Raw genomic sequence first — 27,340 nt, forward strand, 5'->3', positions numbered from 1 at the left:
ATCCATTTACCATCCATTGATCATCAAAGTGGAGCTTAAGACATGTAAAAAAAGTTTTGAATTTAATTATATCGAATTGGGTGAGTAAAAACTTTATTCAAAAATATGGAGAATAAAACATTCCTTGCAAACGTTAAGGAATTTTTATAGAGTTGCGTGCGATAAACCACAAACGTAATATAATTAATAGTATCAATCCACAATCCATTCACATGGAGAAAAAGTTACAAGCACAATCAAAAGAAAATAAAAAAGATGTACATGTCTGAGCATGCAAATCAGGTACAAATGTGTAGGTGCTCATGTAATTTGTTTACATTCACTGTGGTGGGCCGATCGGATTCATCCTGAAATTCGGTCTGCTGCAAGTTTTCACCTACAGATAAGTTACTAATAAATAACGACAGTGGAAATACACAGAAATGTGTCACACACGATTTTTTTGTAACAGAGCACTTTATAATCTATAGGTAATTAACCACTTCGACGGCATTGACGCAATAGTGCATCACATCAACGTGTCTTTATGCACACTGAGTTTTCTCTGATCTAAAAGGGATTAATAGTTTCAGATCTTACCAAATAACGTTGGGATACTGCCTTTTTGTAAAGTTATATAATTTTTACTTTTCTTCTGAAAGCAAGAGGGTTCAAAGTGGTCGGAACACAAAAAGCTATCACTAGATGAAGACCGCGGTCCAATGTTTATATTTGCGATCCACTGCTTCATAATATCAGGTTCATCCAATGGGAACCTACATAACAAGCATAGTTTAAATTTATTAATTCACACGTTATGTTGCATTGAGTAACGGTACTTACTTGAAGAATGAATAGCCACGTCCATATACCCTTAATCGGTGACAAGATGAACACTCTGATTTTGGGTTGTCAAATATAGTTGGTACACCGTTCTTTTTCATTGTAATCAGGAATCCTGTCCTATCAAATCAGTCATTTGTAAAATGAGCTGAACACAATGTGCTATTTCGGTTTGGCTTCCAGTCCTTCCTCTTCATTTTTTTTAACCACTGCTGAAGGTGCAACACATCTTTCACGGGAAATCTACATATCGAATTATAATTTAATCCCTGAGTCAATAATACCCGAGTTTTCAATTTTAATTATAATAAGATCGGTTCATAATTCAAATATTGTGAATTTTTACTGACACGATTCGTACGTTATAATACTCGTTAAATATAATTAGTAAATACTTCGTATGCTGACATAACCTCTGCAAGTTATCATTTGCAGAACGCTTCAGCGTTGTATACTCACTTGTGAAATGATCGCCCACAATATTTTGATTGCTTTGTTTTGCAAAAAACGCAGGTACTCATTGTTACCTCAATAATTGTTACTGTAATTTTCCATCGCAATCGATTATATACACATACATATATCACGTATATATATATATATATATACTGAAGTGACAAGAATCTGTACAAAATGGCTACCGTTCAATTGGCGTGACGCACCACGCTTAATCCAATCCAGTGTATATATATATCAGTGATTTACTGACTCAAGTCGACTTGTGTCGCTAATTTTGGTGTATTCCTTTGTCCAGATTGGCCGGTTACACCAGAAATAGCGACACAACTCGATTTGAGTCAGTAAATGGAAAGCACCCCATACCGACCACTTGCCGGATTGAGTTGCGCGTGCAAGAAAGGATGCAGAGAGCGCCGCTTGATAAAGAATTTACTCGTCAATTTTCGATTACGCAAAGTCCCATAAGGCTATCAATCTTTATAGGAATATCTTCAGTCAATGCAGCGGAGTTCAACATTCCAAAATCGTAAGTGGTCATGATTATTCATATCCTTTTAGGGATTAATCCCAGTTATTTGAAATAAGTGATTAACCTGAGATACTTAGTGCAGTTTAATGTTTAATCGGTATTTGGCGAACCAAAACCACCAACTATACGTCTACCTATATTTTCGATAACGAATTCCACTGGCTAACTTCTGAAATTTGCGGGAACTACCGCTCTGACGTCATGTCGAACAGTGTCAAGTGTTGGCAAATCCCACTGAAATAGAGATATACCCCTACTTCAGTGGCAAACTGGTGGCAACTGGCACGTCCTCTCCGGAAGAATAATCAAACGGAAAAATAAGGAGTGTCAAGTGTACGCGACGAACACTTTGGGTTCCAAATTTTTTATTGTCCACCAGCGTCCACGGAAGATTGTCAATTGGGTTTGTGACAACTATTTATTCTTTACATTTCAAATCATGCTCGACACGTCGGAACACAGGTTTGAAATCGAATGCAAATTAGAAGCCGAGGCTACTGGCTTGGCTGCATTGAAGGCGGAGATTGATCACAGTAAACGTGTTACTGGCGGTATTGTTGGAATTTTGTCATCCTTGGAGCAGCGCCTTGCTACGCTCCAACGTACCATTTTACCAGTCTATACGGAGACTGGAAATCTTCAACATCAACAGCATGGTAAATCTTACAAAACAATTTTACGCTCAAAGAGTAATATATTAGCTTAGGGATTCTTTTTACTGTAAGTGCTCGGCGGTGAGTTCTTTGATTCAACAAAATCCCAACTACAATGTACCTGAAGTTCAGATCAATCACCCTCGCTCGAAAAATGAAATAATTGCAAATATTACGTTTCCGATGATAATTTCTTAGGATTAGATAGAAATTTGTTATTACCTGCTTGACAGAACGAAACTGTAAACTTACTGTTAATTATTGGATTTAGCATTTGTTCGTCATAAAGTTCACGTCGAGCAAGTTTGATTGATTGATACTGCTTAAACTACAAAGCTTGTAACTCTTTCTTCTATATTCCGTTTCACTGCATTTTTCCGTCTTTTAATCTGTCTTGTACCAGCAGTTACGATTGATCAAACTTGATCGAAGTGTTTATAGGTCACAATCATATATCAATGATACTCCTAGGCATAATTTTAACACATCATACTTTCAAATAGTTATCCAGGTAGCATTTACGGTTAAAAAACATTCATCATCGAATCCCAGAAAGTGGCAACACTGGTTTTCAATCGAACTTAATTGATTGGAATTCCAGGCACATAATCAATTCGAATCATTTTTCAATTAATTCAAATGGAGGCTTAGTATAATATGTCCAACCTTAAGGATTAACGAAACCATGATACATGAAGTAAATGATCAGTGAAGTGTAAAATAATGTTTGAAAGTATCCAGCAATGTCATTGGTGTGATTCACGATGAATACGACCAATAACACAACGAAGCTAAGAATCAACTTTGCTGATAGTGAAGATGATTCTGAACAAATTCGAATAATACAAGCTAAGATATTAAACCAAGAAAAAGTTTGACAATTAATACATTCAAAATGCTTGAACCATCGTAGGTTCGATCTGATTCCAATGTTATTGGGCCATTTTGCTTGCTCATCTGATCCTGAAAAATTTCTAAAAATTTTAAAATAACCACGTTACAGTAAAGCTGTAATGCACAAGTCTTATGTGCACAAATATCTGTTATAACATTTGTACACAAATATATTTTTGTACGAACGAATCCAATGGTATAACATATAAGATAGTTGGATTCTAAAAGCAAGTAATAAGAGTTGATAAATATGACAATTTTTTTTTCTTCATACACACATTCCGACGCTTTATTATGTAAGAAGTATAAATACTATACTAATTGCTCATAAAAATAAAGCTTTAAGGTACTTTTCAATCAAGAAATACTTTCTTTTATGTATTTTTGACATCACATTTGGACTGTGCGACAAAAAATATATGAAAATGTCATGGTCGCTCTTTCAAATCTGAAATTTTTTATTTTTGATTCTGGGGCTGTGTTACCAAGTATAAAGAAATTTGACAACTTGGTTCCCCCATATCTCTGGCAGCATTCGTACACGTAGGATAGAAGTTTTTCCTGAGTATTAGGGTATGCTAAAGTATCATTCGACTCTTGTTTTAAAAAAATCCAAGCAGACCCCAAAGTAGGCAACTTTGGAGAGGCTCTTGGGCAGGCTTTACCGCCCCTCTAACACTATTACGTCATCTACCTGAAGAGTTGAGTGTACCCTTACCTTACGCCATCTCCACAGGTTTCCATGTTGAACAAAAGAAGCCCTAAACCATTAGAGGCACTTCGTACTCATCGTAAAACCTTTCCTTACGATGTTGATTTCTTGTATTATTCGAATTTGTCCTGATGCCATTGTATTCCATAGTAGAGATGTGGTCCCATTTGTGTGCACCATTATTGACGCGAATAGTGCTACTGTAGATTTTTTTTCCTAACTTTTGATTCATCTTTATGCTTTCATTCTTTCATTTACTTTTCCACAAAAAAGATTATTTTAGGAATCTTCGATTTCTTGTTTATTATCAAAAACTTTATAAACAAGAACGTTTCTTAATGTTTGAGCGAAAAAGTGTAATAATAATGCTTTTAGAAATATAAATAATTTCTTACAAAATTCTCTTGTACCAATTTCGTTCACATGTTAAAATAATTTTAGCGTTGTCAAAATCCAAAATATGGCCTTTAGTAAACTGTGATGAGCTAGAGCGCATTTATCGGGATCACGTGATTCGATATTAGACTTGTGACCTGAGATTTCATTTTTTAGGTGTTGTGACGATTGCCCAATACATCTTTAAAAGCAATTATTGCAATCTATTTTGTATATGGTGTTGATTTGATCCACAATCGAAGTTTCTGATTTTAATTTAGAGAAAAGGCTCTTTGAGTCATTAGAGATTTTGTATGCGATGTTAATACCTTCTTGTGCAAAGAGTTTAAAAATTTTGTGTGTCAAATCTGGTACATAAGGAATGGACGTCATATTTTTGATGTTCATTGTAATTGGCTTCTTTTTCAGTGCTATTATAAAATTTATGTTTTCTATCTTTTTTTGGTTTTAATTGAGGATAGAGTATAACCATTAGTTTGAACGAGGAGAGACCGCCAACTGTAACCCATTGATTTGCACGCGAATTCGCAGAATGAAAGAGTAATAAAAATAAATGGAGATGTGTTTTGGCTTATCCGTAAACTCTCGATCATTTCTGAGAAACTAACGGTTGAAGTTTTGATGCTGCTTCATGAGTTCGCTTGCACGTGCTGTCAACTGGAATAGTGTCTCAGTGGTTAGCATTACGGCTTTAAGTTTTTCCGCCTCGTGTTTGAGTCCTGACCAATTTTTTTTTTTTTCATATCTTCGCCAAAGAATGTTTGACGAATGTTTCTTGTTTTATTGATAAATAAAAGGGCGCTATATTGGAATTCCAATTCATCATTCAAAAGCAATTGTCCGTTATTCCGAAATATACTGCAAGGTATTAGGTTGTAAAAATAATTGGAAATCACAAATGTATAATAGCCAGTAGCTTAATTATTGTGTTTATCGTTACAATATTACACCTCAAAAGCATCCGGTGCATTCCTCAGGGTGATATCTGTCATAAAAACATTCAGAACATAAAAATTCTATACACCACGAGCAACGCTCGATGGCACTTTTACCTCAGTCAAATTTCTCAGTGTAAATATTGTCTGGAAACGCAGTGTCATTGACGCTGCTAAAAATTTCGTGATCTGATGTTAATTGTGCGGCAAACCATGCATACCGAATCATTTTCTTATATGGTGGCGCCTGCAATTGATTACGAATCAAAGCGTGTATTCTTCTCGTGTCATATCTAGTTGTGATATCCCTTTGCTGTGTAGTAAGAAAAGAGCAGTTCTGCAGTCGAAGGATATAATTTTTAACTTTTCGGTAGCAGTATACGTTACAAGGTTGACATAGTGGAATACACTTTAGAGGAATTACTTTCAACGACCATTTCGGAATAACAGACAATTGCTTCGGAATAATGAATTGTAATTGAAATATAGCACTCTCGTATTTATGAATACAATAAGGAACATTTGTGAAGCATACTTAGAAGAAGAAATGAAATAAAAGAATTGGCCGGGACGTGAACACGAGGCGCAAAAACTCGAAGCCGTAATGCTAGCAAATTGCGCTACCGATCTGCTTGAGCACGATGCTATGCGGACGAGAGGACTCATGAAGCAGCGTCAAATCTTTAATTGTTTCTTGGAAAAGGTCGAATGTTTACGAATAAGCTAAGATACGTGTTCGTTTATTTTTATTACTCTTTTATCCTGCAAAGTCTAGTACAAATTTGTGGTGTTACGGTTGGCCGCTTCTCCACATAAGTGTGCCACCTACTATTTTGAATTTCTTTATTCTAAAGAGAGGATCCGAAATTTAAATACACAGATCGTATGAACCTATAGCTACAGACGTTTTGTATAACATTGAATATCGAGAATTAAAATTTAGATATCACCCACAGCAAGTAATTTTTCTGTACTAATCTAGATTAACAATATTGCTTACGCTAATGACCATAGTGTTGAGGAAGCTGATTCTTCGATTTCACAAGTGAATTGTGTTCAAGAGTGGAAATTGTTAAATTTGTCTAGCAGGAATTATATCTACTCTCTATGTATACAAGTAATAATGTCATCCACGCATCTGTAATAAAAAGGAAGACTAAAAGGTAGTTGATCGATCACTTTTTGTTCAAGATATTCTAAAACAATATTGATGAGACTGGGGCAGATAAGCGAATCCATCGCTGAACCTAATATTTGACAGTAATGTTTGTCATTGTATATAAAATTGCTTGACTCTAAGAGATTGTACAAACTAAAAGAATATTCAATTTTGTGGATATGGATCCAATCAACCGATGTCTAATTTTTCATTTAATAAAATAAATGAATTAAATCTTCTCGGTCTCGTCTCACGTGCGTTGTTGATTGTTGGCTCTTTCCCTTAAATTCCGGGGACTCTCGGGTGGTGAGTTGGCGGAGAATTAAATTTTTGGACTCGTCATGTGGTCGAATCGATTGGGATATGCCGAAGGTATACAGTCCACATTCCCCTCCCTTCCTCCTTCTCAGGTTGTTATGGATGATCACCCAACTGGTCTATTTAACGTCCCCAGAGAGAAAGAGAGCGAGATCCCGTTGTCACCGAAGATCTTCCCCCTTTCACTGGCCGGGCGAGTACCGTGACCGTATCGGCAATTAACGCCACTGGGCGCCGCGTCACCTGTCTCCTCTCATATGACATTTTAGTGGTCTAATAAGGCCGCGAATATTCAAATTCCGTATCGCCACTTACAACTCCACCATAATTGCATGGTATGATGACATAAATTTTTTCTTAGATAGTAGCACTAATGACTACTATAACTTCCCAGTTACAGACTTTTTTGAACGCTATTACTTTTATAGTAAAATATATGCTGAGAACGTGTCTGAAACACGTGTATTTTAAACGAAAAAATCCACCCTGTTGTTTGCACGGGTTAGAGTTGAGATAAAAATCTGAAAAAAGTAGGCAATTGTTTTTTAATTATTTCAAATTGATTTGGGGGGTATGCTTAAAAAAATTCGTCAAGATCCTAAATATGGGACAAGTTACTATAAAACTGTCCATGAAGAGAAAAGATCGTCTCTGAATAAGAAATTCCCCTTTGATCTACATATAGGCAATATGTATAGGTTGTCGATACACTATATTTCCTCTAGTATATACCACGTCAACTAGTGGCTATTTAAATCAATGGCAGATAATAAAAATGATGAATCCACTGACCGAGGTGCCCAGATTCATGATGTGTTATTTGTGTGCAACTACTATAACTAGGATTTTTAGGAAAAATTGCTACTCACAACAATGTAGCTGCCTTAAATTAGGCAAACTTCAACAAAGCTAAATATACATACTTTTCAGACTCAACTTCTCTAAAGTTATTGCGGTACATCAAATTAGCTCTTAAGTTAAATAAGCAATCAAAAATCCGAAACAAGCATCAGTTTTATAATCATAGAATAAAATGTAGCCGCAAGATAAACGTAGGATTTTGAGTAATCATTCTCACTCATACATTCTATTTCAGACATAGAAAAAACTTTATCAATACTGGACCATGCTATTGGTTATTATGGGGTTTGCCAAGAGGTTGAATTGGCAATACGCAGTGGACCTGCAAGTTCCAGTGGTTTGGATGCCTTCCTTGATGCCATGAACCGGTTACATAATGCACAGCGATATTTTCAAAAAAATAATCCCAGTTCTGTTGAATTGGAGAACGTTTCGACGATGTTTACACTTGGTTCGGAATCCCTATATGCCGAGTTCAAAGATATTCTAGCACGGCAGAGCAAACCAGTGCTGCCCATCGCTTTACTCGATTTAATAACATCAGATGAAGATGCTAGTAGTGGTGAAGAAGCATACCAATCATTGTGCCAGTTACCAGAAGAGGTCCTTGACGATTTAATCAAAATAGCAAACTGGCTTGAAGAAAGAGGTTACAGAAAACACGGACAAATTTATGCATCTGTTAGATCGGCAATTGTTTTGAGGTCGCTTCAACTTCTCAAGGAACATCAAAGGAGCGCCAGCGGTGGGAGTATTCATGCCACTAGTCCCATGCCTGTAAGATCAGTCACCTACCACTTACACCGAGAGGTTCCCTTGCAAGGACCTGCTGGACAATTGCAACTTGTTTAGTTTTCATCGACATTGTAAAAATTTTACTAGCATGGTAGGCAGAACGATTACTGCTTAGTGGATCATGCTGGCGCTATGACTGGGTCATTCTTAATAAGTGAGAGGTTATGGTTGTAGTTTTACAGTAAGCAAGTTCAATCGCGTGTGCAATGAGCAGGTTCTTCCAAGAAAACCTCTGGGTATGTGTAGGTAAAACTCCTTCAATTTTTCACTCATGATTAAATATTTTTACTAATTTATTTATCTACGGGAATTCTATTTGCAATAAAACAGCATACATGAGAATCTCCATTTAACATTTCTCATGACTATGTAGAGCAACACAATACACACGACAATCTCCATTTCATACTTCACATTATTATAACTATATAGAAGCAAACTCTGAATGGTAATAAGAACATATTATGCTAATTAAAAATAGTAAAATCAGCCAAAATCCAGCAGTTTGTGCTTGCAAATAGTTTTAAAGGATGAAATGGTGCAGCCGAATAGTTCAAGCCATTCACAGTTTCTGTTTGACAACACACTAAGTTTCTCCATCACTGACCTACAGCTAAAGTCCCCAGGCTAAGTCGCAGCCCAGAACTGGTCGTAATTCCCACTGAAAAGTCTACGTGAAATGTAGAAGTTGAAGTTACCAATCAGTTCAACACAATCAAGATTTCAAAAAAACAAAATAGCATCGGTGTAACATGAGTAGGATTCAAGCATACAGATATTGACTGCCCTAGTTATCTCCTCATAATGATGGTTAAAAAGGATCGTAGGTCTCCCCAGTCTATAGGCTAGGTGCCTCAACAACTTACGGTGTACCTGCTCAAACAGAACATTATACTTGCCGAAATACAGTGTCCAGATATTCAACGCATAGGTGAACGTAAGACAAACTAGGGTTAGTTCACTTGAAATCCTTTGATTTCATTGCAACAAAGTAAAGCTTCTGTAGACCCTTATCCCTAAGATTTTGCACGTCGGTGCCAAAATTAAGGCAACCATCACAACGTACCTCAAGATCTTTAACAACACTAACACAGGTCAATAATATGTCATTAAGTAAATAATCTACATTAACCCCGTCTAGCTTGGAAAAAGATATGACCGAGCACTTTTTAAGATTGAATCTAAGCGCATTATCCCGGGACCATCGAGAGATGCTGCTAATATCATTCTGGTGTTAGAAAGTATCGAATTGAGAATTGATAGTTTCATTAATTTTGAGGTTGTCACTGAACAGTAAGAAATTAGAGTGATATATCTCATGGCCAATATCATTAATAAAAGTAAAAAATAATAGTAGCCCTAGATGAGACACCTGGGGTTCATGTGATAGCACACGAATTTCACTTATTAGGGAACCTTCAAGTTGGACTTCTTGAGACCTGTTAGTAAGGTATGACCCAATCCAATGCAGCAAAGAGCCTCCAGTGCTATAAATGTTGAGCTTACTGAGCTTCAACTTGTGGTTTATCTTGTCAAAGGCTTTAACCATGTCGGTACAGACAGAATCTGTCTGACTTCTTTCAATTAATTCCTTTACGATATGATTGGAGTATACAGTTATGTTGACGAGGAACGACATGAGTCCTTAGGTATAGAGAGAGTTTGGACTCCACTGTTGCGCTGAATACCTCAGCCAATAAGTTCAGTTTAGAAATGGGACAGTAATTGCCGAAATTCTTCTTATCACCAGATTTATAAAGGTGAGATAAAAAGTCCGCTTTTCAACTAGTCTGGAATATCTCGTCATTGATGGAATGAAGGGATGTATCCCATCAGGGCCAACACTAGAATTGGGTTTAATGTTCTCGATGCAGCGTTTAACTTCAACAAAGTTAAGCTGCAGGCCAAACATGCATAGGTTGTTGCTTAAAAGAAATTTAGGATAAGACCAGGGAGTAATATTGACATCATACACACTGAAAAAATGTTCTGCGAACTACTTAGCTTTGTCAATCCCTTTCTCAGCCTCACGGTCAAACAAGTGCATACAGCCTGGCACGTCATTAGCACCCCCATTGTTGTTCACATACTTCCAAAAACCACTAATAATAGATTCGATACAAGCCTCTGTACTATCGATACATTTTTGAAAGTCCGCATCCATCAAGAGCTTGCATCTGCTTTAAGTTAATTTAAACTTAGTATAAAACGAGCTTAAACCAGTTGCTTTGTATATCTTATGGTATTTTTTTTTTCGCTAATAGTTTTAGTAGAAATATTGAATGTTTAAACATTTAATTGTTTGCTGCAAAATGACCAGCATGAAATATTTTGCCAGTAGAACATGTCCCAGCATCACCATAGACTGAAGCAACATTGCTATAAATTTCCTAGCATACTGTTGATATGCAGAGCATATTGCATTATGTCCACAACTATTAGACAATTCGGGATAGATCTTGATACAATTTCCTTAATAAAGCGTCGTGTTACTTAAAGAGGGCACTGAGAAGAAATGCGAAGTAATGTCTCACTCGACCAGGCATTAACACTGATGAGAAACCTTTTAAACGTGATTATCAGCATCCCCCTTTTGGCAATTGAAATATTACATGACATTCAGCTGTTTTAACATGTGGTATAATAAGTAGAAAAAAAATTTTTTTGGCAGAAATTAAGCTATTAGTATAGTTTAGTTTAGTTTAGTTTATTTTTATACCCTCATCTAGGTTCGTATATTTACATCTGTATTTTAGTGTGATTTGTCCCTGTCATGCGCAGGGTTGTAGGGTGTTTGTACGTTCAATTGTGTATTGTCCAAGGCGTGGTGTGTGATGTGTATCTACATTCTACTGTATGTCACATTTGCTAGATTTGATAAACCATGTTATTGTTCAAGTGTTTCTTGTTATATGTAGCCTATATACTTGTGTTAGTCAACTCTTCGTACAGTGTTCTGCTTGTCTGTAGTATCCATGATGTGATTGTTTTCTTGAAGGAATACACCGTAATTTTTTTCGTTGTTGAAGGTAGTCTTTTGCATGCTTTGTTTGCAATGTACTCCTCCATTTGTTGTCCATGTTTGGTGTGCATTTCCTGATTTCAAGTTTTCCCAGGTGTTTTGCTCTGGTGTCGTATGAATGCCGTTGTTGTCGCAGTGCTATTTCAATCGGGCTTTTATGGAGACTGATAATGATGTTCCTCAGATATTGCTGTCTTGGGTCAAGGATTTGACTTTCTTTGTATAGTTGTTCTGTAGGGTAGTTTCTTGGTTTCTGTAGCACAATTTTGATGGTTGATTTCTGCGTTTGGTGGAATGGATTTATTGTTTTTTGGTAGGCGCTGTCCCATGCTGTGATCCCGTATTAAATAATCGAATGCGCTAAAGCGAAGTATACTGCTTTCATCGGCTGTGTTTCGACGATTTGACTTAGGTTGTAGAGAGGGTGCATGAGTTTCCTTAGTTTTTTCACAGTTAGTTCAATGTGTTCTTTCCATTTCAGTTGTTCATCTATTATTATTCCCGAATATTTTTGTATTTTGTTTTTGGATGAATCGTCACATTGGTACCGTTCTCTGGCACGCTGACATCTATGTATTTTCATGTGTATACTTTGTATTTGGAGTTTTTCGTTTGAGGTTGCTTTGTACGTTGTGTATGTTGTTTTTTTAGTGTTCAGCGTTAGCCAGTGGTATTCTAGGTGGTTATGTATTGTCTTCAGGTCCATTGCTGCTATCTCGTAGGTTTCTTCCCATGTGTTTGTAATTGTTACTAGTACTGTGTCGTCTGCATGGGCAATTATTGTCGAGTCAAGGCTTAGAGATATGATGTCATTGGCGTAGATATTAAAAAGTAATGCTGAGAGTATAGTTCCTTGTAGGATTCCACAGTGTATCGTCGCTTTTTGGTTGCATGTGCTTCCAATTTTCGTTCGTTGTGTTCTCACTGTAAGGTAGCTTCGGAACCATTGTTGTGCTGTTTCTTGTATTCTAATAGTTTCGAGTTTGTTAACCAGTTGTTCGTGCCGTATTGTGTCGTTGGCTTTAGCGAGGTCCAGGTAAGTTGCCATCACTTTTTCGCCTTTATCAGTGTTACTCTGTATGAGTGTTATCAGTCTGTGAATGGCATCTTGTGTGCTTTTCCTTGGTTGGAATCCGTATTGATTGGGTGAGGGAATCTAGTGTTTTTTCATATATTTCTGTAGTCTGTTTTTAACAACCTTTTCGAGAATTTTGGCCATGTTGTTAGTTACTGATATAGGTCAGTAATTTTTTGGTTGTTCTCCGTTTCCAGCTTTATATGTAGGGGTAATGTTTGTGGTTTTATATGCTTCTGGAAAAATACCTTGTTCTAAGCTGATGTTGCATATACATATATTGTAACGGGCCTGTTATACTATTATCGAGGCTTCTCAGGATGCTGGTTGGTATTCCATCTGGTCCTGTAGCTGCTGCTGGGTTGAATTCCTGTATATATTTGTGTATTTCCATTTTGGTAACGGGGGCTAAGAATAGCGATTCTTGTATTCTTTGTAGGATTTTGTGTTTGTTGTAAAGTGTCTTGTCGGTATTTGTGCTGCTAGTTCTTCTCCTATCTAATATTTCCTTTTTTTTCCCAGTTCGGATATGTGAATAATAACGACCCTCGTAAAAGAGAGCATCACAATCAGGAGATCAATGCTAACAGGTGTCTCGACGCCAGTATTGCGATGAGGTATCTGATGCTGGCTTCTAATATTCGAAACCCCCTTCAGCACAAAGAATGTACACACGAAAATACTTGATTCCAACTGGTGGTAACCAGTATAAGTAACAAATATTTTGTCACAAAATCTCGAGCAATATTAAGTTGCATATAAAAATGTACCCAATGATTTGAGCGCATTTTTAAACACCAATTTCATTGTGAGATAATTGAGTTATAGAATGAACATGTTCTTTGCAACATAAATACATTTGCCTTATTAATGACCTGAGATTTATCGACGAACATGCAAATCAATGATAAATACAAGAATAAATCCGTGAGCAACAATACTTATTTATTTCACAACAACTTTTTTGCCCGAAAATGAACAATACTAGTGAATGGAGAATATAATGGAAAAAAAAATTACTGGTCACTTTTCATGTTTCGATAAATGTTATTTTTTTGTTTTTTTTTTTTTGAAAGTTTGTTTAATTCTGTCTAACACCTTGTAATGTTGTTTATTTTCGTGTATAAGTGATCCTCACAAGAGGGGTTTCCGTTCGAACAAGTTTAAAAGGTGTCACATTAGTGTTGTCCTTCAGTTGATTTAGACACCGCTTATAATTTTCTCCAGAGCCCCTCATCAATGACGTTCTTTCTAATATTCAAATACCCAAATTCGTGCGGTGAGAAGTGAGGAAAAGAAGCTTTCTTTTTTTTAGTAATTTTGTTCTTGAAACATCATTTCTTATTAGTCTATTCCCTGTACCATATTGTAATTTTATTTAATTTGTTGTGCAACTCGGGAAAGGGCGTTTCGGTCAACTAAGTCTCACAGGTGCCTCATCAGTATGACTTCCGGTCGACCGAGACACTTCTTAACATTTTTACCGACTTTTGTCATTAAGTCAAGGAAATAACTAGATTATAGTTAGTAATCTTAATGTTACAATGCAATTTTGAAAAGAAGTGCGATTTAATAGGTTCAAGATTTTTAAATTTCAGTGAACAGTAATGAAACAAAACATAGTCATATTTTCCAAACTCAATTACTTCAAATTTATTCTAATGTTTTATTATGTTGACGTTACCAACTTTATCCATATCAGATATATATGGGGCATTCCACGCCAATTCGACCTGGGTTTTACCCTTGACCTCTCAGATTTGGCGCGCGATTTTTTCTATGATTGTTCTCACTTTGAAGGTACTTTGTTTTTTTTTTTTTTCCGACTCAATTTAAATTTTCTACAACTTTTAGAAACGACTGTATCAACCGACCAAAATCAAAAATTTAATAAAATTCTGAAATATCCTGCGTCAGATATAAAAATTTTTAAGCTTGGACCCGGAGTGGGCCGATTTTCCCTTCTTACTGTTTTCAAACTTTTTCCGAAAAAAAACGTTAAAGAAATTAGAAGTGAAAGTCATTTTACTATGGATGGTTACTGAAACATTTTTATATGTCATATAGGATTTTTGAAAATTTTTCCAGATCTTTTTCAGCAATAATTTAATGAATAAGTACTGAAATCTGGGCTAAAACGAGGATTTTTTGAATGTTCATTTGGATGTATCTCTTAAACTACTAGCTCTACGGCTTTAGCTTTCATGACCTTTTTTTTTTTTTGTAGGAAATTGAATTCCCTACAAAGAAGTCGTACACAATTTAGCTGTGAAGTTAGTGGTTTACAAAAAAAATTAAGAAAATCATGAAATTAGAGAAAAAAATCGGCTATAAGATTTTTTACTGGCGAGGCGGTTCATAAAACATAGATTGACTATAGGTGCTTTTAAAGAGCAAAGATTCCTTTGTAATTTCCACGTATTGCCAATTGAATATCGTGAAATGCCGCGCTGCTATGGATAATTAAAAACAACAAAAATTGAAATTTACGTGTTAAATGAATGGGGAAATTTCAAATTTAGCGAGTACTTAGAATTAAAATTAAGAGCTCATCTTTGATGAGAATTCTTTTTTGGATGTTTAGAGTGATATTCCGTGAATGGAGCGAAAAAAAAAATAGTCTCAAACGAAGCACCCTAATATATATATACACTTTATCCATGTTAGATATATATATATATCTGACATGGATAAAGTTGGTAACGTCAATATAATGAAACATTAGAATCAATTTGAAGTAATTGAGTTTGGAAAATATGACCATGTTTTGTTTCATTACTGTTCATTAATATTCAAAAACCTTGAACTTGTTAAATAGCATCTCTTTTCAAAATTGCATTGTAACATTAAAATTACTAACTATAATCTAGTTATTTCCTCGACTTAGTCACAAAACCTATACCACGAGCATAAGCACCTAGAAACTTCTACATAGTATTGTAGGATGTTTACAAAGATCAGCAATTACGTCACGTAGACAAGGGCTTATGTGAACACTACTTGTTGTCACAATATACTTCGCAGCTCACGATATCCGGGTAGTAGATATCTGTTTTTATTTAAAGGTTAACAGTCTTCTAAATACACTACCTAATATTACAGAGAGCCAAATTTCCGCACAGGCATTCTCTAGCTGCACAGGAGAATGCTGGACGAAGAGCATCACGAAGATTGCAACATGTGCTGGAGAAAAAAGCTACCTTAATGTTATTCAAAGCTTCACAAACAACAGGATTAGGACTCTCTTTACCCTCGTCTCGACGATCACAGCCCCAGCTCTCTGGTTGTGTACCGGAAGATGCCGCGCCAGATGAGCAAGAAATGGAAAATTACCTGTTGCTAGCTGCTGGTCTCCACAAACTTATGCAGGCTGAACGAGGTCTCCTCGCTCGTATACTGTCTCAAGCTTCGTGTCCTCAGGTGCTAGAAGCTACCGTACGTGATGCCATGGACTTCGTAGCACATGACGGTGAAAGCATTGCTGCACGAGCTAAGAGATGTATCGCGAGACGTGATTTTTCTGCGGTTTTAGTTGTCTTTCCGATCCTGAAACATCTTAGTGAATTGCGACCTGACTTGGAGAGAACTGTAGAAGGCTGTGACTACGCGCTAAGGTCCAAATTTGCTTCGGTACTCAACACTTTGAATTCCACGGTGTGTCAAATATACATGTCTTTTAAGTAAGCTTCTGAAATCTTTTGAACTCGCTTTTTTTTTAATAGTATCACACGAGCGGAAGTTACCTCATTTTTTTCAACCAATTAAAATCTGAAGGTAGCTTCTAGTTCATTTCATGTGAGAATCTTATGGCAGAATAGTGAACTTAGCAATCGCTATATGTATAATTGGACCAAACTCCAGCTCAGGCATAGTTGCGCAGTGAGAAGTATTTTTAATTAATTTCTTTAAATAAATAATCAACAAATATAATATGTATGAAATGATGATAGGTGATATGCCAGTAACAGTCAATAATAAAAAATGATAGTTACTAATAACATCAATGGATGGTTTATAGTTTAGATGCAGGAGAACATTATAGAAAATTACGTTGCATTAGCAATAAATTCAGAATTTAAAATATTTGTGGCCAAAGTGGTGATTCAATAATAAAAGTGATTGGGCCAATAATTCTGGTTTGATATTGAGGTATCTTCCCTTCTTAGTAGGCTCGGTAATTATTATATTGCTAATCTTCTAAACCTAAAATTTAATTTTTCTTATTGACATTAAGGGTGCCAAGGCATTGGAAGATTTCGCTGAGAATGTACGAAATGATTCAGGCACTGCTTTACCTAAGGACGGAACAGTTGCCGAGAGTACAAGTAATGTTCTAGTCTTTTTGGAACATCTTGCTCAATGCTCTGATACAGCTGGAACTGTCTTAAAGCGCGGCACTGGTACGGATTCGTCATATGGAAACGCATTGACTTCATCGTTGCAGCAAGGAGAGGAAAACCAAAGAATACTACTTGGAGTATATATCAGTTAGTAATTCTTTCTTATCAAACTTATTCTGAGTTATGACTTATACTCTCAGTCCATTACTTGCAATCAGGTCACTAGTAAGTTGATAATCATTATTTCTACATCTGAGCGGATCTACGTCACCCCACTTGAAGTAACATAAAAAAAAAATGATTAAAACAGATCTTTTTGTACAATTCAACATACTCGTAGTTTCTGCTGCAAAAAAAAAATGTTCCAAGTTGCCAGTTCTTTAAAGAAATTTAAATTTTGCCGATTATAATTTACTCTGTTTCTCTTAATTTTCCCATATTTGGATATACTAATGATATAGTCAATATTTTCCGACCAATTTGATAATAAATGTTATAGAAATTACAACTCACTTGGGATCAATCAATACCTCAATCGATCTATTTAACTTAGAAAAATTACCATAATTCATTGCCAAAGTTGAATTATACTGACGATGAGATACAAAGGAATATAAATCCAATAAATAAAATTCCAGAAGTCGATATTGACAGATTCAATGATGCTTCAGAGAAGGGTTATAAGCATGTATTTATGGCATGTTAGAAAATTCACAAGAAAAATTCATTTCGCACATTCTGTACTGTGAAGTAAAGATGGCCCCTCTGAAAATAATGACATTACTCAGACTGGAGTTTAGTGTTAGCGCAACGTTGTTCCTCTCTCGGTTAGTGAGAGCATATTGAAAGGCATTACGAAACTAGGTAAAATGCTAGGTCAACTGTTAAAGAAAAAACAGTTCATATGATTGAAGGTCCAAACATGTATTACGGGCCCTACGCATTCCACTCATTTTACAAACTTACAAATTGATATTTGATCTTCATGTGATGTTTAAACTGAGCGCGTAAAATGATTGAATTTAAAATCCTATTGGTTCTTTCCTGTCTCAGGAAAGGCTGCTATTGGTCAAGTATTTTGACTTCAAGTGTGTGTGAAATAGTAGTATCACTGAATTTGATAGTTATCTCAACAAAATATCTTCTTTATTTATCTTGCGAACTTTAAGAACAATCCTAAATATTTCATATACAATTCCCTGCTCATCAGAGCTTTCTACAGTAAAAAATGGCGTTTCTCTGATGAGTAAATGTGAAATCAGAATATTAATTCAAATAGCTAGGATTCCTCAATTTTTCAAGAATTTATCAGAATTTTTTTTTATCATGTCACTGAAAACATTTCAAGGCGCACAATATCATAATCTGCAGCCTGTGTTTGGGTCTGACTAGATGTCGTTCGTATACACTCATGGAAAAAATTAACGAACCTCCAAGTTTTCGGTCGAAAACCGATCCAACTTTGAAACACTGTAATTTTGCGTAAATTGCAAGTAAAAAGTTCCCTGATTTAGTCTGTACGCATTCTTTCTCGAGTAATTCTATCTTTAACCCTTATGTGCGCACCCAAGTTCTCCTACGCTGATGCGCACCCGAAGTACCCGGGTACCCACCTCCAGTTTTAATTACTTTTTGAGTTCAGATGTGAACAGAATCATTATAAATCGATTTACTTAATTGAGTAAACATAATTAAAAAGTAATTAAGCTATATTTACATTCAAAAGTAGTGTGTAGTTGCCACAAAGAGAGATCGAAGAAGGGGATCTCGAGTACTCCACAGTCAATTATTGGCTTTATCAAGCAGCAGATATTGCAAATGTTTGTGGCAGTGGCAGTTAGATAGCGTCCCCCCTTGCCAAGCATACAAGGGCCCAGCAGTGACGCATTTGCTCAGTTAGGAACATTTATTAACATTAACATTGATTTACAGATGAATATATCAAATTTTTCTCTAGTGGGTACCCGGGATCCTGGGTGCCCCCTGGGACTACCGTTCTTCAAGTTAATTTTTTTATTGCAAAAATTTTTTTTTCGAAATATAGCCATGAGAATCTCTTCGTGAACAGTTAAACTTCCTAGATCCGGAGGCTCAGATTGAAAAAAAAATTTCAAAGAATTACAAGCAAAAATGTGACGAGGTGGATACCCGGGTCCCCGGGTGCGCACATAAGCGTTAAGTTACCCGTGTGAAATTTGTAACATGAACCTTTGACTTCGTACGGTCATATGCAATAATCATAATTTTTGTTTCTATTTTCGTAATAGCCATTTTGTAGCTTCGAGTTTTCCCTTTAAAATTTTTTAATTTCTTTCCTATTTTTTCTCGCTAAGTTATTGAATAAAAAAGTAAAAAATAGTATTCGAAAAACTTTGGTTTTTATGTAACAAGTGAAAAAACCTTGGTTAATGCTAATGCCGGAGGTAAGCATACAGTCGGTGTTTGTCGTTTGATCTTCAATATCTTCAATATTAAAGAACATAAGAAAATTTTTAAATATATAAATTTTAGAAATGCTCCCGACGGGAAATATCTATTCTTCGAAATGGATAGACGGGAAAACATGATCGCATTTTTACGGCAGCTGTGTAAAGCTTAAATTTCAATCACCGAATTTTAAGGACGATCTTTGGAAAGTTCTCAAATTTGCCAGTGATGTTGAGGATAATTTTTGATGAAAGATTCCAAGCGGCGACATTCGGGTTCAATCTCATTTTTCTTTAAATTTATGCACAATGGTTTCTTCATTTGTTGCGTGAGATCAAAATTGTTGGGAAACTGTTGTTTTTTATATAGGATATTTAGTCAAGAAAAAATTGCAATCAAAAATTAAAAAAAAAAACCTCATGAAGGGAAATCTACTGGCTACAAAATGGCTATCGTGAAAACCTAACAAAAAAAATTGTTCAATGAAGTCGAAGATTTACTTTACAAATTTGGCATGAGTAACTTAAAAGCTAAGATAACTCAAGATAAGCCGGTTTGGGCTGACTGTGAGCCAGCCTTTGAACTTCCCGTTTTCAAACTCTTCTCGAGCTGCAATAACATATTTATAATATCACATTTATTTATTTATATTTAAATCAATACTGAGCGTTTTGAACATTTATATTTATACAACACATTGAAACAAAATCCCGAACGGATTGTGACACTATTTAACAAGCTTACCGCGGGCAAAGCTTAATGATTATACTATATCATTATTTTCATATTTTAGTAAAAATTAAATTTTCTATCGAATATTAATTGCAATCCGCTGTGACATCATATAATAATCTCATTTTCCACACTGGTGGTGGATTCTAACACAACGAACACAAAACAAAACACGCCAGCTATGTCGTGACGTGCAGTTCATCTTTAAATGTAAACCAATACTGTTTCCCTTACGCGTGAACTCGGTGTGGTTAGGGGCGTCAACTAATTACGTGAACTTAAAATGGGGGGAAGGGGTTCGGCGAAATCACTAAATCTCACTTAAACGGCGGTGGGGGGTTACTGAAAATTTTATGCATACTGTTTAATTCAGAGAATACACATTATTATAACATATCAAATTTTGTATTACAAAATCAATCCCAGGCATGGACAATATTAAATATTGTCTAATAGGTATTTAGCGATATCAAGCAAAATACACGAGCATGTGAAATGAAATTAATTATTTAAAAAATTATAAGATAAATCTCATGGAGGGGGGAGGGGGGCGACATACGGGAAAACAACCCAATCATTGTTTTATGCAACGTGCCGTTGATATCAATTTGGTTATTGCACAAATTTTTCTGTGCAACCAATTTTTCAAACATCAGCTGGATAAAGGGTTTATACAGTCGCTAATTACGAATCTGGAATCAGATTTCCAAAATTCAAAATGGCGGACCGAAATCCAAAAAGTAATTCGATTGGGATGAAACTAGGTACTCGGAAGTTTTCCAGGTCGCTGATCGCGAATCTCAACTCGAGATTTCAAAATTCAAAATTGCGGACCGAAATCCAAAAATTCATTTGATTGGAATGAAACTCGGCACTCTGTACATTTTTATTTTATTTTTTGGAAATTTGTTAAACCTTTAATTCAAAAAGTACTGAACCAATCAAAGCCAAAATCTAATCAGTTCTAAGTTTGGACATGCCGCGTCGATTGAGACCAAAATCATTGAAATCCAGTCACTCGTTCTTCAGATATTGTCAGACAAAAAAATTGATCACATGCATGTATGCACGTATACGTACATACATTCACATACACAGACGTCCATCCGAAAGTGGTCGGAGGTGATTCTCTAGATTTTGAAACGTCGAGATCTAGTGAAAACTCGACTTTTCATTTTCGGGTGATTACAATAACTTCATTTTTTCTCCGAAAACGGAGAAATAGGAAGTTAAAAAACTGCGAATACACTAAATCTAGAAAATGGAGCTTGAAGCCAAAATTTTTAACTTGACACTAGGTTTTGATTCAACTTTCTACTTGAAATTTATCCAAAGTTACAGCGTTTCAGAGTTGGACCGTTTTTCGGGGAAAAATGGGGGGGTGAGACTCGTTAATTTTTTTCACGTGTGTATTTCAAATATCAAATGGCTTAATTTCATTTACAGATTCCAAACTTACTACCTTAGCGTAACATGTATCATATTGTATTTATAAGAATCGCAGGGTGAAGACAAAATCAGGAGATTAGGAACTCTGGAAATTCTCAGAGAAATTTTGGGCTCGGGGAAATTCAGGTAAAGTTCAGGGAAATTCTTCAGATTTTCATAAACTCAGGGAAATGTTACAAAGATATTTCTATTTTGTTTCTCAGAATCATTTCAGTTATAATCATAAATCGTCATCGCTCTATGTATATTTTTATTTTTTTCTTTCTTATTGTTACTCTCTTTTATGATTAGTGTCACTGTCATAAAGTATGGTTTCTGAATAAATTTTTTGTTGTCTGAGAACCCCCTCCCCATTAGAGCCGAAAGGTAATACACGTCAATTTCATAATTTTATTGACCTGCCGACGCTGAAAAAAAAATTTTTAATATAATCATAATAACTAACGTCAAATAAAATATTTATTCGTTTCAAATAGAACAAAATAATTTTCGATTTTCTCATTGGTGTCAAATCTGCTTCATTTTACTTCACCATTTTCTACAAGTTATCTTGAATATCATTTACAATAAAATTTTCATAGCAATAGCAACAGGTATTAATGGTGAAAAAATGGCAAGAAACATTCTGAAAGCGTGCTCTGAAAATCAGGGAAATTTCTAGAAATTTGTACTCTGATTTCTGTCACCACCCTGACTTTTGTTTAAATAAAAATTTACAAGATTTTTTTGTCCGTATTGCATAATACAGAAAAGGTCCTTGCACAACTTAATTTGGCTCTCGTGAACAGAAGTGATATGTCCTATTCTGACGTAGCATTACGAATGCTTTTCCGTTTAAACAATCACAACCATGTGATAAATGCATTGCGTCGGAGCTCACTGATGGAGTTACTACTATTAGCTGAACCATCAGCTGAAACAACTTACCAGGATTTATTGGCTCGGGACAAAATCAATTACGTCGCAGCCACATTTGCCAAAGCAATTACGCATATTGAATTAACCGATGACTTGGGTAAGATTCATGAAGTACCTTAATAAAGTTGTCGAGTTAAGATGAAACAGTCGTTCCGACTCTAAACTATCTCCAACAAACTACAATATTATACAAAAAATGCTATCCACAAATTACGGTCATGTTCTAAATTCCCGAAAAATCATGGAAATTTTGTCGAAACGAAACGATTAATTCGAAATCAAAGGTACTGAATCTGAATGCCAATTGACTTCTGTAGGCAAACTATAAATGTCTAGTTAATAGTGAAGTCCTTGGATAAGGAGTCAAACAGGCCCAGGTTCAATTCTCAGTATTTCTGATATTTTGCCTATCACAAGTTTTCTCAAAGCTACCAGTAATTTCCGATTAAAATAATATCGCATAATATCTTATTTTTTCATATAATCGATTATTCAAGTGTTTTTCTAATTCATCAATTACTCGGTTGCGCGAAAAATAACTAAGCGGAAACCGGTTAGTTCGAAATACCAGTTATTCCATCAATCGGAAAATCGCTTAATCGATCGATCAATTAGTTGAAGAAACAATTAATTGAAATTTATGACTAAACGATTAATTGCACAGCCTTGGTACTTGGGAGTACTATTAAGTCATAACTATCATAAAAATTTTACATTGTAAAAACGGGGTGCCTTATATAAAAATTCTAATATATATATATACACAAATATTTCTTGTGATCCGAATTGTACATTTTTTTTACAGATTTAGGGTCCAAAGTCATAAAAGAGCGATTCACAGGGTTTACGAGAGAATTTGAAGAAACTGCGAAGTGTCAGCGTTCATATTCAGTTCCAGATGCCCGACTCCGGGATGAGTTACGCCATGACTTACGAGAATCACTGTTGCCACTGTACAGTATATTTTATGCTAAATATCGCGGTATCCCATTCTCCAAAAATCCTGCAAAACATGCTAAATATACACCGGAACAAGTTACTTCTATCATAGGAACATTTTTTGATACTGCTGCATAACCAAATCAAACAGATATTCTGATATACAATAGTTGACGCAAAGAATACTAGAATCTATTAATTCTTTTTAAAATTAGACTCGTTCAAGCATTATAATATTGAGGAAAAAATGTATTATAGTTTACTTACAAAAAATTCGATTTTAAATTGTAACTGCTCGTAGTAATTAAATCAGTCCACAGCATATTTGACTACTCAATTCACTACAGATTTAATATTCTTCTATGGTGGTTTCGAGCTTTTGAGGGTATAATTATTGAATTTTGATGTTATCACAGTGCTGCGTCTCTTATTTTCGGGAATCACTTGGAACTCAGAGTATCAAAAATTTAAAATAAAAGAAGCAGTGTTGTATTCAGGATGAAATATAATTTTTCTAGATCTGGGAATTCGAAATCTTCGATGCTCATCAGAATTAAGACTAAATAATTGATTTTATAAAAACTTTTTCAATATGATCAGTATCGAAAGATAATATTAAGATACCTAGAATAATCGAAAGCAAACATTACAATTCACGAATTGTAGTCGTTATTAAACTTGAAAGCACCTCTACTCGAAGTATATTTACCAATAGGTAAGTGTAATGTATAACGTTCTAGCTTTCCTGGCCGTTGTTCAAGTGCATTATCTCGAGGGCTTATTGCTCTTATGCCATTCAGTTGTAGAATCGGTTTAACTCTATCAGAGCTTGGTTTTAATTTATGGAATTATGGTATAAGCCTATTTTAATGATGATATAGCTTTTTTGAAATAGGCCCTGAATGGACACTGTAAACAAAATCACACTAGTGTTCCACAAGCATCTCGTAATTACGAAAAATCAATGCTACTTGTTTGATTTTCAATTTTTTCATGAAAATAATGATGATGATTATGAGATATTTAAATTTGCAAATGAAGTAATCTAAAGCTTTGTACTACTTAAGCTTGAATTAATTATTGTACATAATGTATTTTTCACAGTGTGAGAATAAGAGGTAGTCCGACTGGTCAAAAGTCGCTGCGATTTTATCATTCCGGTACAGCGGCAATCCGCAAGGGGCCTCACGCACATACACTTGGGGACAATGAATCTGAGACAGCTAATTTTTTACACGACAGTTATGTTGGTGTGAAGTCGGTATGGTACCTGGTGGAAATTTCCAGATGTTGGACACTGGAATCGTTCGCACAGCTACAGCTAGACTCACATCAGTAGTTTGGGTCACCAATTACCGATAAAGTATTGAAATACACCGGACAACGGGCATTCTATCGCTCTAATCGAACGAACCGACGAAGGAGTGATTGTTGGATGAAAGATTTAATTAATCGGCTTACCTTTTGAGAATAATCTGAATATGATGACTTGCAGCGTAGGTGAGAGGATTTAACGGAATGACTGATTTTAATATATTTGGATACTTTGATTATTTGAAGTTCAATATTTCAAGTCACAAACAACGCGGTTACTTAGTGTAAGATCTTAAATTAATATGACAAAATGGAGCTGAAAGCTCACTGGATTTTTGGGCAGAGTAACGTTGCAGGAAAAGTTAAAATGCAAAAAGTAAAAGGATTTTACCGCGAGACTGTACTGGAACAAGATGACGAATCTGGTGGTAGAAATCAAGAGGACGATCCGATGATCGGTCGCCGTTTTTATAGGTGTTGATCGTTGCGCAGAACGATCCCCTTCTTTAACTTTTGTCAACTTCTGCGCACCTTCCCCCTTTTTCTAGGAATTAGAATGAGGGCACGACATCTTCGCCGCATGTTCGCCTGTGCTTTTAGTTCTTTAGCTATTACTATATTGCAAGATTTTTACATGTGGTATAACGCTGTGTTGCTGTGGTGGTGTGGGGTAGGGTCGTTGCAAGGTAATTTTCCACTCTGCGTGGGCTTTGGTGTTGGGGCAGCAAGCCCCCCTTGGCTTCTCGGCTACCGTGCTTCATCTCCCCTGTAGCGCGATTCTGTAACTCGTTATGCTGTCGTTATGGACTCATAACGACAAGTTTCGTTATGCTACCGACCGCGTCGCTATTATAACGACAAATGCGATTCTGTACACTATTCTTAGCGAGTTTTGTCGTTATTAGTAACGAAAAGTGTCGTTATGATGTCGTTACGGTGCGAGCGGATAGCGAGGCTCAGAGACCCCCTCGGTACGCTATAACGACACTTTGCACACGAGTTAGAGGAGTGGTGTGCGTTTCCCATATTTTTCTCGACTCCGAGAAAGTGCTTCGAAAAGTGCTCCGAAAGTAAAAAATAATTACGCCGTTTGAAATAACCAGTAAGTAAGTTGAATTTTCCAGTAATTAGGAATTATCAATGCAGATTGACTTCAGAAAAAATTGTAGAATAGATTTTATTATTTTCTAAAAAAGAATAACATAACCTATAAATTGTAGTATTGCTCCAAAGAACCCACAAAGTTGCTTCCACAAATATAATTATTCATTAATTTCATTAATAATTCATTTCTACTATTAAGTCTATTATTTACGCTGTTTCTTTGATTATCTTCAATCTCAAAGGATCATGGCTATCGAATACCTTGCTTGGGATGTATTCGTTCTTGAGGAAAGATTACGTCGACTCGAACGTCGTGTGGAAAGAAGGCGACTGAGAGATGCTCAGAATCCGTTTCAGCTACCACGAGAAGAGTTTCTCAGCCTTTTTCGCCTGCCTCAAGAAGCTGTGATGAATCTTGGTTAACACCTTAAGCGCAGTCAAAGCGAAAATATTTTTCACTGTTCAGCAAAGCAGCATAGGTTCAGTTTGAGTTTTATATACATAATATGCATATTATATTTAGTCTACTTTTTTCTAAATCAATATATTTTCCATCAGGTGATGCTGGATATCCATTGGAGCCTTGGCTGTTAACACCTCTGGCCAATTTTTCTGAAGATACGCGACAACATCAATATACACAACAACTATGTAAGGCTAGAAGCGTCGTCGAGCGGTTTTTTGGAGTTTTTAAATCTGTATGGAGATGCTTGTCATACCAGCGAGTCTTGATGTACGAACCAGCGTTCGCAGCGAAAATTGTTAATGCGTGTGCAGTACTGCACAACATGAGAGTGCAACTACGATTAAACAATGAAGATGACGAACAACTAGTACCGATAGCTCATCCCGTAGAGAATGATGTTGATCCGATGGATCAAGATGAAGAATACAACAGACGAGGACCACGCGCTTTAGCTCAACGAATTCAACAACAAATTATGAGAGAAAGATTTCCCAACTTCCGCGATGCCGAAGAATAGAATACAGAATATGGAATGATGTTTGTGGTTAAATTGCCAACAAGTATAATGTTTAAAGGTGATGAGAGAAATTAACGACAACAGAGTCAGGGCGGTGTTACGCTCTGACGTACCGCCTTGGCGTACCTTTTTCAAAATTCCATGTTATTTCATTTCTTTAATATCTTCAATGCACAGATATTATTTCATCAAAATCTCATAGGCTCATAGGAGTAAGGCTCCGGTCAAGCAACTCTAGACGCCAGGTTCGATTCCTGGCTCCGTCGTTAATTTTTCAAAATCACCAATTTTTCGAATTTACATTCCTTCAACTATAATGTTTACAATTGATTGTACATAAAGAAATATTCAATTGTGTTTTTAAAGTATAACTTTATTTTATAAAAAATATTCACCTTTTTTAACCCGAACAAAAAATAAAAACGCGAAAAATCTTTATTCTAAACTAGACCTCAATTTTTTTTTCAAGAGGTATTGTTTTTAAATAGCTTTGCCTCCATGAAA

General features: G+C 35.7%; 2 protein-coding genes and 2 long non-coding RNA genes across 5 annotated transcripts; 2 read left to right on the top strand and 2 right to left on the bottom strand.

Annotated features, from left to right (window-relative positions):
• On the bottom strand, positions 1–681 carry LOC124178382. Its single transcript, XR_006869790.1, has 3 exons — positions 580–681; positions 318–376; positions 1–34 (listed from the first exon to the last, which is right to left on the bottom strand). It is a non-coding gene; the product is annotated as an uncharacterized LOC124178382 (long non-coding RNA).
• A 1,399-nt stretch (positions 682–2,080) lies between these two features.
• Positions 2,081–23,757, top strand: LOC124178360 (exocyst complex component 7). Its single transcript, XM_046561628.1, has 6 exons — positions 2,081–2,466; positions 7,974–8,515; positions 15,733–16,284; positions 16,865–17,117; positions 22,327–22,593; positions 23,302–23,757. The coding sequence occupies exons 1-6, from the start codon at positions 2,250–2,252 to the stop codon at positions 23,571–23,573; spliced, it is 2,103 nt and encodes a 700-aa protein (XP_046417584.1). The 5' UTR covers positions 2,081–2,249; the 3' UTR covers positions 23,574–23,757.
• Positions 11,271–12,750, bottom strand: LOC124178370. The gene has a single exon (XM_046561647.1). It carries the CDS (start codon positions 12,601–12,603, stop codon positions 11,899–11,901), a length of 705 nt encoding a protein of 234 aa, XP_046417603.1. The 5' UTR covers positions 12,604–12,750; the 3' UTR covers positions 11,271–11,898.
• A 1,752-nt stretch (positions 23,758–25,509) lies between the features above and the next one.
• LOC124178380 lies at positions 25,510–26,642 on the top strand. Of its 2 annotated transcripts, none has more exons than XR_006869788.1 (3): positions 25,510–25,855; positions 26,096–26,332; positions 26,412–26,642. It is a non-coding gene; the product is annotated as an uncharacterized LOC124178380 (long non-coding RNA). The 2 variants fall into 2 exon arrangements; XR_006869787.1 differs by having other exon boundaries at positions 25,510–25,851.
• The last annotated feature ends 698 nt before the right edge of the window (positions 26,643–27,340 follow it).

The sequence above is a fragment of the Neodiprion fabricii genome, chromosome 3 (assembly GCF_021155785.1).
Source record: "Neodiprion fabricii isolate iyNeoFabr1 chromosome 3, iyNeoFabr1.1, whole genome shotgun sequence".
Taxonomy (NCBI): Eukaryota; Metazoa; Arthropoda; class Insecta; order Hymenoptera; family Diprionidae; genus Neodiprion; species Neodiprion fabricii.